At 38.0% G+C, this 15,640-nt stretch overlaps 2 protein-coding genes across 2 annotated transcripts; one reads left to right on the forward strand and one right to left on the reverse strand.

Moving 5' to 3' along the window:
• The first annotated feature begins 4,198 nt into the window (after window positions 1-4,198).
• LOC142598003 (SWI/SNF-related matrix-associated actin-dependent regulator of chromatin subfamily A member 1-like) lies at window positions 4,199-9,434 on the forward strand. Its single transcript, XM_075734987.1, has 3 exons — window positions 4,199-5,316; window positions 5,908-5,941; window positions 9,423-9,434. The coding sequence occupies exons 1-3, from the start codon at window positions 4,199-4,201 to the stop codon at window positions 9,432-9,434; spliced, it is 1,164 nt and encodes a 387-aa protein (XP_075591102.1).
• Window positions 9,435-9,581: 147 nt separating this feature from the next.
• Window positions 9,582-10,436, reverse strand: LOC142598004 (uncharacterized). The gene has a single exon (XM_075734988.1). The coding sequence runs from the start codon at window positions 10,434-10,436 to the stop codon at window positions 9,582-9,584; it is 855 nt and encodes a 284-aa protein (XP_075591103.1).
• Window positions 10,437-15,640: the final 5,204 nt, after the last annotated feature.

A 15,640-nucleotide genomic window follows, 5' to 3' on the forward strand; every position in this document is an offset into this window, starting at 1 on the left:
CATGATTCTATTAAACTAAAACCAGACAACACTGCTGCTTGTAAAACATCTGATAAGGAGAAACCGTTTATGGGGTCCTCACTACAACACAATTTCGATAATACAATACTCAAACGATTTACAGACGTAACACAAACAATACTGCACGAATTTAGTAAACTCAGCAAAATGACAGAACTCCCTTTGACCTCTGCTTTCCAGTACCAAATTCCCATATTTAACGCTATTAAAGCCGACATCATACACAACATTGAGTGTCAATGCGGCAAGAATAAATTTAGAATAGGAATCCCTGAAGGTTATCTATGGTTAGAAAAATAATGTCAATTATGTTCTGTGCTTATTTAAAAATTTTTTATCATAAACCTACATCATAATCTCAATATAACCAAATCTTTAACTTTATGAGTAATTAGTTTATTTCCATAATACGGTTGACAAACTTTGACAGATATTCATTAGCATATTGAGAAATAGAACCGATCCTGGTTCGTATTCCAGCGAGCTCGTTATCGAAGAAGGATGAATATCCATATATTTATAAGGTACTATGGTTCTTTTTTCAAACGTTAAATTTAACACCTCATGTCTAAGCTTGAGAATTGCTTGCTTTTCGATTTCACAAATTTTCTCGCTAGTTGATATATTTATATTGCTGTCAGGGATGGAAACGGTGTTGCCTGCACCATCTGACTTCCACATAAAATGTAACGTAACAGCTGGTAGATCTGAAAAAAGTTCGGAACTCATGGGGAGCTTAATCTCTTTTTTCTTCAAAATTGAAATGTTTTGCAGTCGGACTGCTAAGCATTCTTCTGTACAAGAAAGTATGTCATAGTTAAGTGGATAAATCAAATACGCAATCAATAACTTATTTTCTGAATTTTTATAGTTGAACGGGACTTTTACGTACATTTCGGGAATAATATCAGTTTCGAACTTAGAGTCGAATTCAAATGTTGTATCTCCCTGAGAATAAATTACCATTGCGAAGTCCAACTTATGTACATATATGTGGTTTGTACTGCACAGTCTAGAATATATAAGTTCAAAATCTTCTTTGAAAACGGCCTCTTCATTTAACATACGGAGTGAACGCATCGATTGAGCTTGCACGATGTAATAAAGTCCTCGTTCCAAGATTATCCGTTGTAAATTCATGAGAGTTTCATCAATGGAATTCACATAGAACTCGACGGAGTTATCACCTTTTTCTGAGTTCATTTTAACCGGAACTTTATTGCATTTTTTAGTGGCAACTGCGTCAATTGATGCGCGCGATAAATTCTCAGTTGAGACCACAGTGTCATCATGGATTTTCAAGTATATTTTGCAACTGAAACGATAATCTTTGGTGTAGTAGTAGTTAATTTCGTCGTCTACAGAAACATATACAGAAAAAATGTTTTTCGAATCGCTGCGGTTTTTTAATTGAACGAGCAAATCAGAACACGGACCTAAATCTTTCAGAAAATTATAAGTTTGGTCCGAAATTTTTTGAGCCGTTCGGTTCAATGTGAGAGCTAAGTCGCATTTGTAAATTGAAGCCAGAGGGTGAATTACGGTCAAAGGAAATCGCTGCGCATATGGCAACAGCATATCTCGTTTGTGTCTGTTTTTTTTCCACGCTTCGTACGCTTCATCAGTCAAGTGAGGAAGAGTGTATCCCGCTTTGTCAGCGTACTGCCAAAGCATTTTTATGTTTGAAAACTCCTTTTTGTACAAAAACGACAATCCCCAATAATTATCTGATAGCGAGAACAATTCCACCGAAAACACCATTTTAAACGGATAGTCTAGTTCAGGCGAAATGTACTGTTGGGAGTCTGCGCGCTCTTTTGTGATTGTCCAGCACTTTGATAACTGGTCAATAATTTTCATGACCAGGTAAAATTCCGAGCTGTTTTGTTTTAAATTGCTCGACAAATCGTTGAGCTCGTCGATTAGTTCTGAAACAAACTGTTTACGATCTTTCAAAGTAAGCAAAATATCGTGGTATTCGTCTTTTACAGAAACTTTGTTCATGGCTTGGATCAAAGCTAGTTGGTGAACTGAATTGGCTTTCTGCGTGTAGCTAAGCTCACTGTTTTCTGGCGGGGACGTCAACAAGTCGCATACTTTTTTGATTTTTTCCAATCTTTCCAATGCGAGATTCTTTGCTGTTACACACTCAGAAACGAGTTCAGCGTTTCGTAGTTGTGGGTTCAACAGCAATATCTTTTGCTTTTCAGACCAGCTGCCCAAAATAAGATATAAGTCAGCGATGTGTTTGGTGAACGCATCGTACCTTGACCGAGCAGTTTTCATGTTGCTATTGAAACAGCAGTATTCGCGACGTTCTAACTCGATATCAGCTTTCAGATCTTCATCCATTTCTTCAGCGGAATATTTATCGAACCCCAATTTCTTGTCTAGTGTTTCGTCCGAAAACAAATTTATTTCATTATATAAATGATTATATACCGGAATAGTGTCCTCTGCAAAATCTCAACTCGTTCAAACTTACGGCCTACTTTTAAAAGTTCAAACGGTTTCTCCACACTTCCAATGTAGCCCGTAAGAACTAAATTAATTTTATCGCCCATGGTTATGCCTGTCTAAGTATAGTTATAAATACATTCACGAAAACATAATGAGGAGATTACAAACAAATTTATCAATTATTACAAATTTATAGAGAATAATTTAAGAATTTACTTAGCGCTACGAAGACCCGCTGGCCAGAGCTACCGAACTAGAAAGATAAAGTACAATAACAGAACAAGTTAAGATAATAGCCTTCACCAATATATGAAATAAATCTAAAACATTAATTTTTTTTTCGAAAAAAATTATTTCATAACAATATTTTGTAAATATGATTTATTAATTGAATTAGTAAACTTGTAAATTTGCACAGTTTTGATGGTGGACAAACCATCGATTAAAAATATATTAATTCATACATATTGTAGTATTTTATTGTACAACTTCAACCGCCTGCTAACTGTAGATTTAACAAAAAATATCTTAAAACTCAAAAAAAAATTCTTAGTAACTTCGCAAGATGTACTTTTTCTAGTTTTCTGGCATTATTATATATTAAAGTCGAATACTCTAAGTCTATTTATAAGAAATTCATGTCTTTACCGACACACTAAAACTGTTATCACAATCTTAACAAGCTAACTAAAATTATTCAATGTCATTTCGAGTAAGAGACTGGTGTCACATTTGTCGGGATTCAAATCCTAACATTAAATGTAAGTAATTTTTTGTGGAACAGATACATTGTTATCTTGTCTTACTGTAAGAATTTAAACGATTCTTTTTAGGTCTAGGATTACGTTGTACGAAGCGATTTCATGCATGGTGCTTAACCATGACTGATTCATGGTCCGGTAACACAGACGACTTTGTCTGTCCATACTGCGTCACGAAGAACACTAACAACGATGTATGTTATTTATGTGAGAAAAAATTCTTCACCAACTCCAAACAAAATTCGAAGGAAGAAATTGACTTAACCGGGATTCTTTTATGCGATGGCTGTCCAAACTCTGCACATATCGAATGTTTAGGTTTGAAAGAGTATGACACAACTGATGACGACAACTTGTGGTTTTGTTCGAAGTGTGATCCACTGGGAGAAGCTGCAAAATCAATAAACGAAAAAGTTCCCGCGCTAAAAAATAAAACTACTAATGAAGAAAATGCAGACAAGACAAAAACATCGTCAGATGGGAAACGTATCGGCGGGAATGTCGATATATGTTACGTTTGTCAAAAACACGGCCGTTTACTAGAGTGTGATTATTGTGATCAGAGTTTTCATCCCCGGTGTATTGACAACGAGTTTTTGGAATTCGAATCCGAAGACAAACTCTGGCAATGCCCTATTTGTAGAGGAGAAGACCCGCTGAGAGGACATATTCACCGTATTCTCAGTCGAACGGCCATGGTGCGTAGAATGTATGAAATACAAGCTTGCATACGCAATCAACACAGAATTAGCAAGCAAAATCGAGACAGATTTTTGTGGCTTCACCGCAACGATTTAAAACCTTTTTTAACTGACAAGGCTTATACTCGGCTTAAAAAGTTGTTTTCTGGGTTTACCAAGTACAAAACTGCTGACAGTGACACTGAGAGCGATAACGACACTCACGACGAAGATAAAACAAAGATAGACTACAAGACTGAGTCTGAATATCTCGAAATGTACAATAAAGCCTACAAAGCTTCAAAGGGCAAACTTTTAAAAGAGGGTACTGTATTAAAGGATTACCAAAAGCTCGGTGTTGGATGGCTACTTCAAAGTTTTTTTTACCGCGCAGGAGCTGTATTAGCTGACGAAATGGGTCTCGGTAAAACTATACAATGTTTGACATTCCTTAGCGCTTTGAAATTTTCAGGAATCACAGGGCCTCACTTGATAGTAGTACCCTTAAGCACTGTTGGCAACTGGGCCAGAGAAGTTCGCAGATTTGTGCCGCATTTAAAACTAGTTAAACTTTGTGGTAGTAAATTTGAAAGAGATCACATAATGAACGATCCGGTAGCCTCACAAGGGCTACACGACCTTTATATCACTACATATGAAACCGCTGTCACTGAAGAATCGTTTTTTTGCGATAACTTTGACTGGCAATGTCTTATTCTCGACGAAGCGCACCGAATCAAAAACGAAAGCGGACGAATTCGTCATTCCCTCGACCGGGTTTGTGCAACGATGCGGGTTCTTTTAACCGGTACGCCGTTACAAAATAACATTAATGAATTAATTACTTTATTAAACTTTCTGTTTCCAGATGTACTGAAAGATAGTGATCAGTTTGAGAAAATGTTTTTAAAAGACTATTTCGGCTCAATTAAAGATCTTAATACTAATAACAATGTAGATAACTTTATCGATAACAAAGTTGTAGAGAGTGTGTCTCACTTGCTAAAACAAATGATGTTGCGAAGAACAAAAGACTTGGTTGTCAAATTGCCGAGAAAAATTGAACACGAGATATGGCTTCCTCTGTCCAATACCGGTGCTAATTGGTACGCTAAATTGTTAGAAATAGGAGAAGCCGCATTCCAAACGAACTCAGTTAGAAAAATTCTGGGAGCCGTGATAAAAATGAGAATTTGCACTTGTCACCCTCGATGTTTAGTTTCTTCCAAACAGCAACTAAGCAAACTGAAAGAAATATTCCATGTTTCCAATGAAGAAGCAGAACTTGTTGAGAAAGCATTACAACTACAACAAATCCAAGGCGACGAACACATTCAAGCAAGTTCGAAATTAATTGTTCTTGACAAATTACTCATGCAACTACACATTCAAAATTGTCATTTTAGCAAAGAATATACAAACGCTTATATTCAAAACATCAAATATAATTATATTACAGAAAACCCTTTCCCCAAAGCCACTCCTAAAAACACCACTCCATCAAATGCAGACGACGAAACAAAGGATGATTTACAAATAAAAAAATCAGAAGAAACACAAATGATTGATTCTGAAGGAACGATAAAAATCGGAAATAAAGTTTACTCAGCACGTCAATATGCAGAACGCGAACGCCGGAAGAGAAGTGCACTCGCTTTCAAACAACAGAAAGCTTATGAAGCACAAGTTGATGAATTGGCGCACAAGTGTTACAACGACTTGCTGAAGAACGAGCAAAAAGTGCCCTGGCTTGAAGATTCCATGTTAATGTCTGACATCACATTCAACGAAATGCAAGCCCTTAAAAAGTCTGCTGAACTCGAAAATTTCAACAATGAATCGTCTGCGAATTATTACGATGAAACACACGAAGGCGAAATTCTTATTCATGGTTCGGAAGCTGAACGCGATAATGAACAAAAAGACGAAAATAACGAAGAAGATGTAACTTCCTCGGACACTAATAATCAGAAACAACGCTACATTCATAAAGTACTAATATTCACTCAGTTTCAACTGGTGCTAGACGAATTGGAAAAATACTTTAAGTACCGCGGGTTTAGATATCTGCGTCTCGATGGAAGCACGAACAAAATGATTAGAGAATTAGACATTCGAGAGTTCAACAGTTCTGGCTCCACCCATCTCGCTTACCTGATTTGTACACGAGCAGGGGGAGTCGGTATCAATCTAGTAACGGCCAACCACGTTATTTTATTTGACGAAGATTGGAACCCTTTCATAGATTTGCAGGCCATTGACCGAGCACACCGTATCGGTCAAATGAGAGACGTACACGTCTGGAAGCTTATCACCGAATGGACGATCGAAGAACGAATGGCGTTCAGACGTATGCAAAAAATGAAACTAGACAAAATTTTGATAAAATCTTGTGGACAAACAGACCGTGCTGACGTGGAACACTGTTCAGACGAAGAATTAAACGACGAATCTGCCAACAAAATGAATGTGGAAGAAATTAAAAAACTTTTACAGTACGGGAAAAAGGCTATTAAAACAGTTGTAAACGAGCCCGAATCTATCGCAGACCTTTCACTGTCCGACATCATGCAACGCAAAAGACGGAGCTTGCCGATGTTAGACGATATGATCAAGCTAGACGAAGATTTGCTATACGAGTCTGAAGAAGGCGAAAACATTGTGGTCGACTTTAACATGAACGACGATTACGACGAAAACATAGCTTCAGAATCAGTAGACATGAACGAACACTCCGACACCAACACTCAGAAGACTAGTTATGACAGCGAATCGAACGCCACTACAAATCCGATATCACCTGTTCCCAACTCTGAAATTGAGGTTACAAACGACTTATCAGGCAAACCATTATTAGAAGAAAGACGGCTTCGACCGTTGAGACGAAAAGTTCGTGTTTTAACTAACATAAGTCAAGTTACTGAAAAGAAAAAGATTAATAAACGCATTATACACGACAAAAAGTGTTTCAAGTGTGGCTGTGGAAACAACAGTCTTGACACTAACGCCGATCCTCTGATACCTTGTCATCGATGTCCACGAGTGTACCACATGTCTGGTTGTTTAGAAATGACAGAACCGCCTCGCAAAACGTGGATTTGTAGTTGGCACGAATGTTGTTTATGTTTCAGACGAGGCTCGCAAGCGGGAGGGATGTTAATCAATTGTGCAGAATGTCCGACTACTTTTTGTTTTGACTGTTTCCCTCCCGAATATAGGCGATACACGCCTTCAGCCACGTACTTTACCGACCTCACTCGTCGCGGTTATCAAGTTAACTCTGATAAACTGGTTCTCTTTTTGTGTTCAAAATGTAAAGCCATCAAAGAACAGCAACGCAGACAATTGCTATCTAAGCAACAGATGGAAAAAGAAGCGCAAGTTCGTCGCGAACTACAACAAAAGACCAGGCAAGAAGCTGGCAAACAGAAGAACAAGAACAAAGCGAACGACTCCCTCGACGCGGGTGATCTTGTTACTACTTCTTACAAAAAAATTGGCGACAACAAAAAGCGTTTTTTTGCTCGTAAGCGTCAGATCGAAGAACGAGGCAAGGATTTACTAAACGCCATCAAGGCAGGTTTCGAAAAACTGTATCCAAAAGTGGTTTTAGACGCTTTAGAAGAAAAAAAGTCGCAAAAAATAACTAGTGAACCAGAGGAAAAACGCGCTGAAGACGATAAGTCTAAACCTAGTAGACCACAACTGATAAAAATGCCTCGAGAAATTCTTAAAGTTTGTGAAAACTGTAAGTTGCCCGGTCACGAAGCGTCGGTTTGTCCTTTTCCGGCCGAAGTTGAGAAGCGCTTTATCACAGACGACGCTGACGAAAACGCGCCTAAAGTCGAGGCTACGGATGTAGTAAAGTCTCCTGAGGAAGAAATGTTTGAGAAGTTAGAAATACAGGACAAAGAACAAGACAAAACTTCTCCAGCCTACTTGGCGCCAGAGTCTCAAGCTGGTAAAAAAACCACCTTAAAATGCTTTTGTCCGAAGTGTGGTGTCACCAGTCGCAACCATTTACGAAGGCACTGTGAAACGTTGACTGAAGATGAGCAAAAAGAATACGCTGATCGTATTTCGAAGATGGAAAAATTGATCGAGCTGTTAAACAAACAGGAGCCCATGCCTTTATCCGACGACATAGCTGTGACCACTTCAAACGTTTTGGGCGTTCGCAAATCTCTTCAAAAAAACATAGATGCTTTGTTTTACAAGCTGATGGCTGAAGCCGAGCTCGGCGACTGCGTTATTTTCTCCAAGAAGAAAGAAAAGCAAACATTTAGCGAAAAAAATCTTAACTCGAACAAAAAGAAGACAGCGCGTGCGCTGGAAAAAATTGCCAACGACTCGATTCAGCACGAAGACGGCAACGCTGAAGCGCCGCAGAGTCTGAAGAAACAGCGTATGAAGCGCAACGCTACGCCTCGCTGCTTTACAGAGGTCGACGTTGCCAGTTCGGACGAAAACGATTCAGACAACACCGAAAGCGCAGCTTCCATGACTATTGAAGAAGAAGAAAATCCCATGGAAGAGGCAAGCTCCCCAGCGACACACGTAATTCCCCAAAACAATCCCGACGTGGCTTTCACTCAGTCCGCAGATGAACAGGTCAACAAAATACACCAAAAAGTTCAAAAACGAAGAAAGCTCACCGAGAACTACGCAGAAAGAATGATCAACCAAACGTTCTACGACAACCACGCCTTAACTCAGCCTATCAATATGCAACAAAATATGCCTCCGTGTTCGCCCGACTCTGCCACTTACAATTACATGCCTATGCGCACAATGCATCAGCAGCCTGCGTATCCTATACAGTTCAAGCCAAACAAAAGCGTGGAGAACGTGCCCACCATAAGCAACCAGATGCCAACAAAAAATTATCCGTACCATGTGATGCCGCAAGCACAGTCACAAATGTTCATGCAAGGCTCTTATAACCAATCTTATTATAATCAACCTGGCCTACAGCGATCTAACATACAAGAATACCCCGTTTATTATCAGCAGCCATCGGCTCAGCCACAGGTTCCCAGCAAAACTAACGTAGTCCTCAACAACGGCAATCCAGGTCTAAATTCGTACATGTACCACTACAACGGTTCTGTTAACATTTCACCTCAGTTTTACCAGCAAAACCAGTTTCTAATGCAGCAAAACCAGCAACGCCAGCCCGCTCCGCACATCTATCCACACAACCATTTCGCCAACCATCCGAGCGGCCAAGTTGCTCCTCAAATATACTACCCATACGTGGTAGGTCCAGGCGCAGGCCAAACTTCAGGAATTATATCGCAGCATAACTATTCCACACATATAGGAAATAACACAAAAAACAATCTCGACGCGAAAAAATACAGAGATTCCACAAGTACTGAAAAGCCCATCGGTGGGCAAAGTCACAACGAATTAAACGGGTACCAAGACGGCAGTCCAGAACAATCATAATCGTTTACCACAATTTTTTATATTTTTTACATACTTATTTATAACTTAGTTTGCAACATAAATCAGTTTAAACATACGCATAGTACTTAAGTATCAGCGGTCGTATTTGCAAACTTTAATGATGAGCAAAAACTTTCTCGGGATAAATTTGGTGTTGAGCTGAACTGCTACATTAGAACGAGGTTTGTGTCGTGCAAGGTTCAATTAGCTAAATGAATCTAAACTTGTTCCGTTCAATTGAGTCCCACATGGCTTCGCTAGAAGCAACTAAGGCGTCAATTAAAAGCTCAATGTCTTCGTTGATGACGTCTTGCGTAGCATTCAACATATCGTCAAATAATATCCAACCCTGTTCGTTACATAAATTTTTGGAATAATCTTTGAGCATTTGGTAGTAGCGCAGGTTTTTATTGTTTTCCGTTTTAGCAGTCGCTTTGCGACGTTTGGAGACCGACTCCTTGCTAGCGACAACCAACTTTATGGCTTCATTAACGTCGTCGGTTTCCACGATAGAGGAAAATCGCAATTTTGCCAACCCTTGCGAAAGTCTAATTATGGATAAGAGCGTTCTCGGGGTAATGTAGGTCAGCTCTTCAAGATCAAGTCCTCGTTTGTATTCTTCGATTCGGCTTTCGACATAGTAGTTGATGATTTGTTCAACTACTTCAGGCGACAAATATGCTTTGACACTGCTTGTAGCACGAATGATTTTGCGGAAATCGTTCGTCGAGAAAATGGGGTAGTTAATGTCGTTAATACCCACATGCGAAAATGTTTCGCCTTTGTGCAGGTTTAAAATATGTTTAGCCATCGCCAAGTCGGCAGTCTTATCGCCGAAAGTGTCCAAAACCAAAAACACAACGTCAAACCTTGTCAGCAAAGCAGCTGGCAACCCAATGTTCTGAACAGCTGTCCGGTTGACGTTATAACGACTATTTATCGGGTTTGCAGCGGCTAAAATACGTGTGCGAGCGTTCAAAGTTGCGATCAATCCAGCCTTGCTAACGCTGACGGTTTGCTGTTCCATAACTTCGTGAATTGCCGTTCGGTCCTTTTCGTCCATTTTGTCAAATTCATCAATACAACAAATTCCCTTATCTGTTAACACAACGGCTCCTCCTTCTAACATAAGTTCTGACGTCAATGGATCTCGTACAATTGAGGCGGTCAAACCTACACTAGACGTTCCCTTACCACAAGTATAGTTGGAGCGCGAATATAGGTTGTTTATCCGTTTCAATAACTGACTTTTGGCAATACCAGGGTCTCCAATTAAGAGTACGTGGATGTCCCCTCTTATTTTTAAACTGTCACCAGTGTTAACATTCGTTCCTCCAACGAGTTGAAGTAACAGTGTCTTTTTAATTTCTTCATGCCCGTAAATCGATGGGGCTAAACTCGCGGCGAGCATTTCATATAACATCCGACCAGGATATTTGCGTTGAATTTCTTTAATGAAGTCTTGTTTTTCAAAATCTTCATTGTTTGGAGTGTCGTCAAAAGGGAATTCGACATGAGTGACATTCACCACAGCTTCAATAGTGTTGAATAACTTTTTAACAACTCCGCGAGCTTTAGAATCTGGAGTGTATATACCGCTAACGGTAATCGTCATCCCAGGTTTTATCGCGTGAACGAAGTCATTTTTCAGCACCAACCTTAAACTTTTAGGCAAGGAACCCGATGGAATATTTTGCGGTAATTCTTGAATAACAATCATTTGCTGCATAACCAATTTGCTTTCGCGATACGACAAAATTAACGTGCCTTTCTTTCCGCTCGCAACACAAGTGGTCGAAGTACACGTCGTCAACGGACAGAAAACGTTGAAATCTATTGGAACGAAAGTTCGTTCGTTGCAAGATTCACAGTAGTACGCTGCAACAGTCATTCTGGGTCGAACGTTAGTAACTTGTAAAACAACCCCAGAAACTTTAAGCAGTCTACCGATTTCCTTCGACTTAATTTGATGAATGGGAACGACTGGCCAATAATCTGGACAAACCAGTCTAATCGAATACGAGCATTTATAAATGGCAGGTATGTTATTTGAATTTGAAATTCTATCGCGTAAGAATAACCTACATTTTGCCGCATAAGACAAACTGTTTAAATCTCTTTGGAAATTGATATTTTCAAAATATTCTTGACGAATTGAAAGCACACACTCGTACAACATCGATAATGCAAACTGCGTGTTGTACAACAAAAATACCATTGCTTCGTCGCATTTTGAACCTTGTAACTTAAATTCTTCCTCATAGTCAAAATATGAAAGTATATCACTGATGTAGATGACGAGATTTTCGGAACTGGATTCTTTTAAACTTATTATCTTATTGTAATAAGTTTTTTTATCGTCCCCGCTGTTTTCATCATTGAAATTCATTAGAAAGTCTTTGTAGAAGGTCCGCAGAACAGCGTTTTTAAACCCAATTCGCTTAACAGACCCACGGTTTGAACCTTCATAATGGGACTGATGCATTTTATTTTACTGACTCATCCACTTATCGAGCAACTTCTTTTTCTTAGTTTTATTTTTAACCTTCTAACCTGATGTAAGTCAATACTTAAGACACATCTCAAGTCTTTTTTATGCGTTTCTAATTATCTGTATTTTTAATGCTACTTTATAATATTTATTTATTAAAATTATGGAATCTATATGAAGATAGATTCCATGGATAACCAATAAAAAAACATTGTGGCATGTTTAAGGACTTGAAATCTACCCTCAATAACTCTTAGCGGACACTATCAATTCTTCAGCGTATTTTACAAAGTGTAGTGATTGCTGAAGCAGGCTAACTTTGTTCAATATCAAATTCAGAGACTTTTTGTAGTCTTCTTGATATTCGTCGGTTTTGAAGCTGTCTGGATTTTCTTTCAGGGCGTTCTGCATTCTTGTATCCGCTTCCTGCTTGGCGCGATCCAAGTCTAAACAAGTTATAGTATTTCTTATCAAATAACCGTTTAATGAGCAAATATATTCCTGTGCTTGAGGTGATAACCCTGTCATTCAAGAGCTTTTGAGTTATTAGTGTGTAAAATAAAAATTTAATTCAAAATTAATTTATGAAAATTTTATTTTGACCGACGATCCATCAACTTGGTCTACAATGAAAATTGTAGTCATCTTCTCCTTTCCCGCGTTTTGACTCAAAATGAAACGACGAGACGCAGGAGTCTCCGCTTAAAGCTCCCACTGCAACTCCGCTAGCATTTATAACGTTTTTCATTATTTTAGTGTTTTTGCTGCTAAATATTTTTCCTAAGTTAAACGCATTTGTCAATCCAGCACAGCCAAGCATCAAAATAAAAACTTTAAATTGCAATCCGTATAGGCATTTCATCTTTCAGTGCACTTCAATTTTGATCGTTCAAAATTAATTTATTTTTTTACGCTAATTCGTAAAATTGGCTGAAAATGGAAAATTCATCGAATTTTCTCAGATATTTTTTATACTTTTTATATAATAAATCGAACTGTTTTTTGTTGCATATCAAAAAAAACTCAAGTATCCAAAATAGCGACGGCCCTAGTTCGAAATTGAAGTTTTCAATTTCGGCAATCGCCTTATACAATTCCAGAGTTAATTTGATTACGTTTGAATCATTATAACTGGCTATTTCGTCTGGGTAAAAATAATGCACACTGCAAAACACAACCACTGTGGTAATACAGCGCTGCAACTTGTCTGGCAAAATGTTCAATACTGACTTGATCAAAAACAGATAAATACGCAAACCAAAGAAGTTTGGATTATTCTTGACCAAATACAACAAAATTTCGTTTCGAATGTCGTAAGACATCCAGCACGGCGGATCAATTATTATGTCTACTATGTCGAAATTGAAATTTGGAATAGAATAGAAACTTTGATAGAAGATCACAGTTAAATAGAACTGAAAATCGTTAGCGTACTCTGAAGAAAGTACTAGTTCAGGATCTATCGTACACAGTTCGACCACCAGAGGGATCTCAGATATGTCGTAACCCATGCGCAACACCAAATACAAAATCCGATTGAGAAACAAAAATTCCTGTGTTTTCAAGTCGGAAAACCGGACTTCTTCAATTCGTTTTATTAGAATGTAAATCCAATCTGAAATGTAGCTAACTAACTGGCCTTTGTTTTCAGTAAACGGAGATAATATAGGCATGTTGTTTTCGGTGTAAATCTCGGATGGAAAGCTCAGTTTAGTCTCAATATATGCAGGTCTAAGCATTTTTTCAAGCAAAATCAAAACTATATTCCAAGAAGCTGTTTGCAGAATCCACGTATGTGTTTCGATTTTATACACAGCCTTTACAACAGAAGTGAGAAGCAAGGCATATTTGTACGCCTCATAATTTTGTCCGTCTGTTTCATCGTTTGCTATAGCTCCAGCTACATATGTGGAAAATAAATATTCTTGAACTGCGCGCGAAATCGATATTTCGTAGTAGCGACTAAACAAATTGAGAATACATGTTAGTTTGCTATGTATAACCGGCACGTCTATTGTATAATATACTACTAGATACTTCACAAACTGATTTACATCAGCATTACTGTTCATGCACAACTTTGGAAAATACGAAAATAGTCTGTACACAGAGTTAATAATTTTCTGTCCGTATATCCGGGGATAGTAAGTTCCAATACGCAGCAGCAGTAGTGTGCTCGACAACTTAAAATTCTCGTTTTGATTTACAACGTTTTCAAACTGGTTTACGTACGCGTCTACCAATCCGTAAAAGCTTGGTCGCGAAATGTCGAGTGCCTTGTAAAACTTTTGGTAAAGTGCTAGAATGGTGTATCTATCTCTGATTTTTTCGAATCTCAAATTAGATTCTTTGATATAATTCTTTGGAAGCAAATTAAGAATATTACTGTTGTTAACCAGATTACACTCACGTTTATCCGCAATGATATCGTACAAATCTTCGTCGCTGTTAGGCGTCGAGAATAAAAACTTTAAAATAAGTTCCTCGCAAGAATTTAACGAAATATAACCTGGCTTGTTCGGAATTTCATCGACGCTTTCTATATATTCGTTTTTGATGAATACTTTCATGTTAACAAAATCAGCTACATGATCAGAGAAACTGCGACTTATACTTCTTTCTTCAGAAGAATCGTCTTTTTTTGATTCATAGTCTTCGTTAGACGTAACTAATCGTACCGTATCCTTTGAAGACCCCCGATTTTTTTCTAAAATAGAAATTTTACCACTAGGCTTAACAAGACTGTTAATAGTATTTGTTTTCAAACTATTATTAAAGCCCGTATTTGCAGTTCTAAGACGGCACGAGTTTTCGGAATTGCGAATAAATCCTTTCGAATTGATCGATCTGACTTTTAAAGACGTTATATTTCTGAATTTATTATTCGATTTCATTTGCCCCGTTTTGCTTGTGCCAGCTTTATCTAATGTTATGGTCCGATGAGTTCTATTATTTCCTATAAGAAGCTTTGATTTGGTTTTTCCTAGCGAATTATTTATTTTCGATGACAAAAGCGAGTTTCTTTCACTTCTTGGTTTGATCTTGCCCGATGATTTTTCATTTTTCTCCCTCGAAGTCAAACGTGGCTTTTCCACATTGATGTTTTGATCTTTGGACGTTTTCTTTCTCGAGTTTTGTTGCAAACTGTTCATGCTTAAATGGTTTTTCTCATCGACATAGTTTCGAGACTTCGATTTCGAATTAGGTGTTGCATCTAGAAAAATTGAACGTGAAAAACTTACGCGCATATGGCTCTAAGAAATTTTCAGCTTTGAGATTTTGATAGTATTCTTGAAAAGATACGTTGTCGCTAACATTAAGTGTTGTTTTTACTTACATTTTGTTGGTGTATTGGTGTGCCTTATCTAATATATTCATTAGAATTGATTCTAAGTCTTTGTTGAGCGCTTGGAGATGGATCAATTTAGATTGTAACAAATTTCTTTTCAACTGAGGATCAAAGGCCGGATTAGCACTCTGTTTTTCGTTCAAGGAAGCTATCGATGTAGAAAAGTACATCCTGTCAGCTATAATTCTGTGCGGATAGTACAACCGAAAAGACTTTTCGTCAGACTCAACCGTTTCGAGGCTCAAGTCCATCTGCGTATTTGACTTCCAATCATATTTACCGGAAAAACGAGTAGTCTCGCAAATATTGTGGAAAACATTTCTGAATCTCTGGGAGTCTTTTGACTCTTCTTCTGCTACAACCTTGACATTTTTGTCAAAGTTATCTAAATTGCTGGCCAGTTTTTAGAACTCAATTGTTCATATTT

Source organism: Dermatophagoides farinae, unplaced genomic scaffold (genome assembly GCF_024713945.1).
Source record: "Dermatophagoides farinae isolate YC_2012a unplaced genomic scaffold, ASM2471394v1 contig3, whole genome shotgun sequence".
In the NCBI taxonomy this organism is placed as follows: Eukaryota; Metazoa; Arthropoda; class Arachnida; order Sarcoptiformes; family Pyroglyphidae; genus Dermatophagoides; species Dermatophagoides farinae.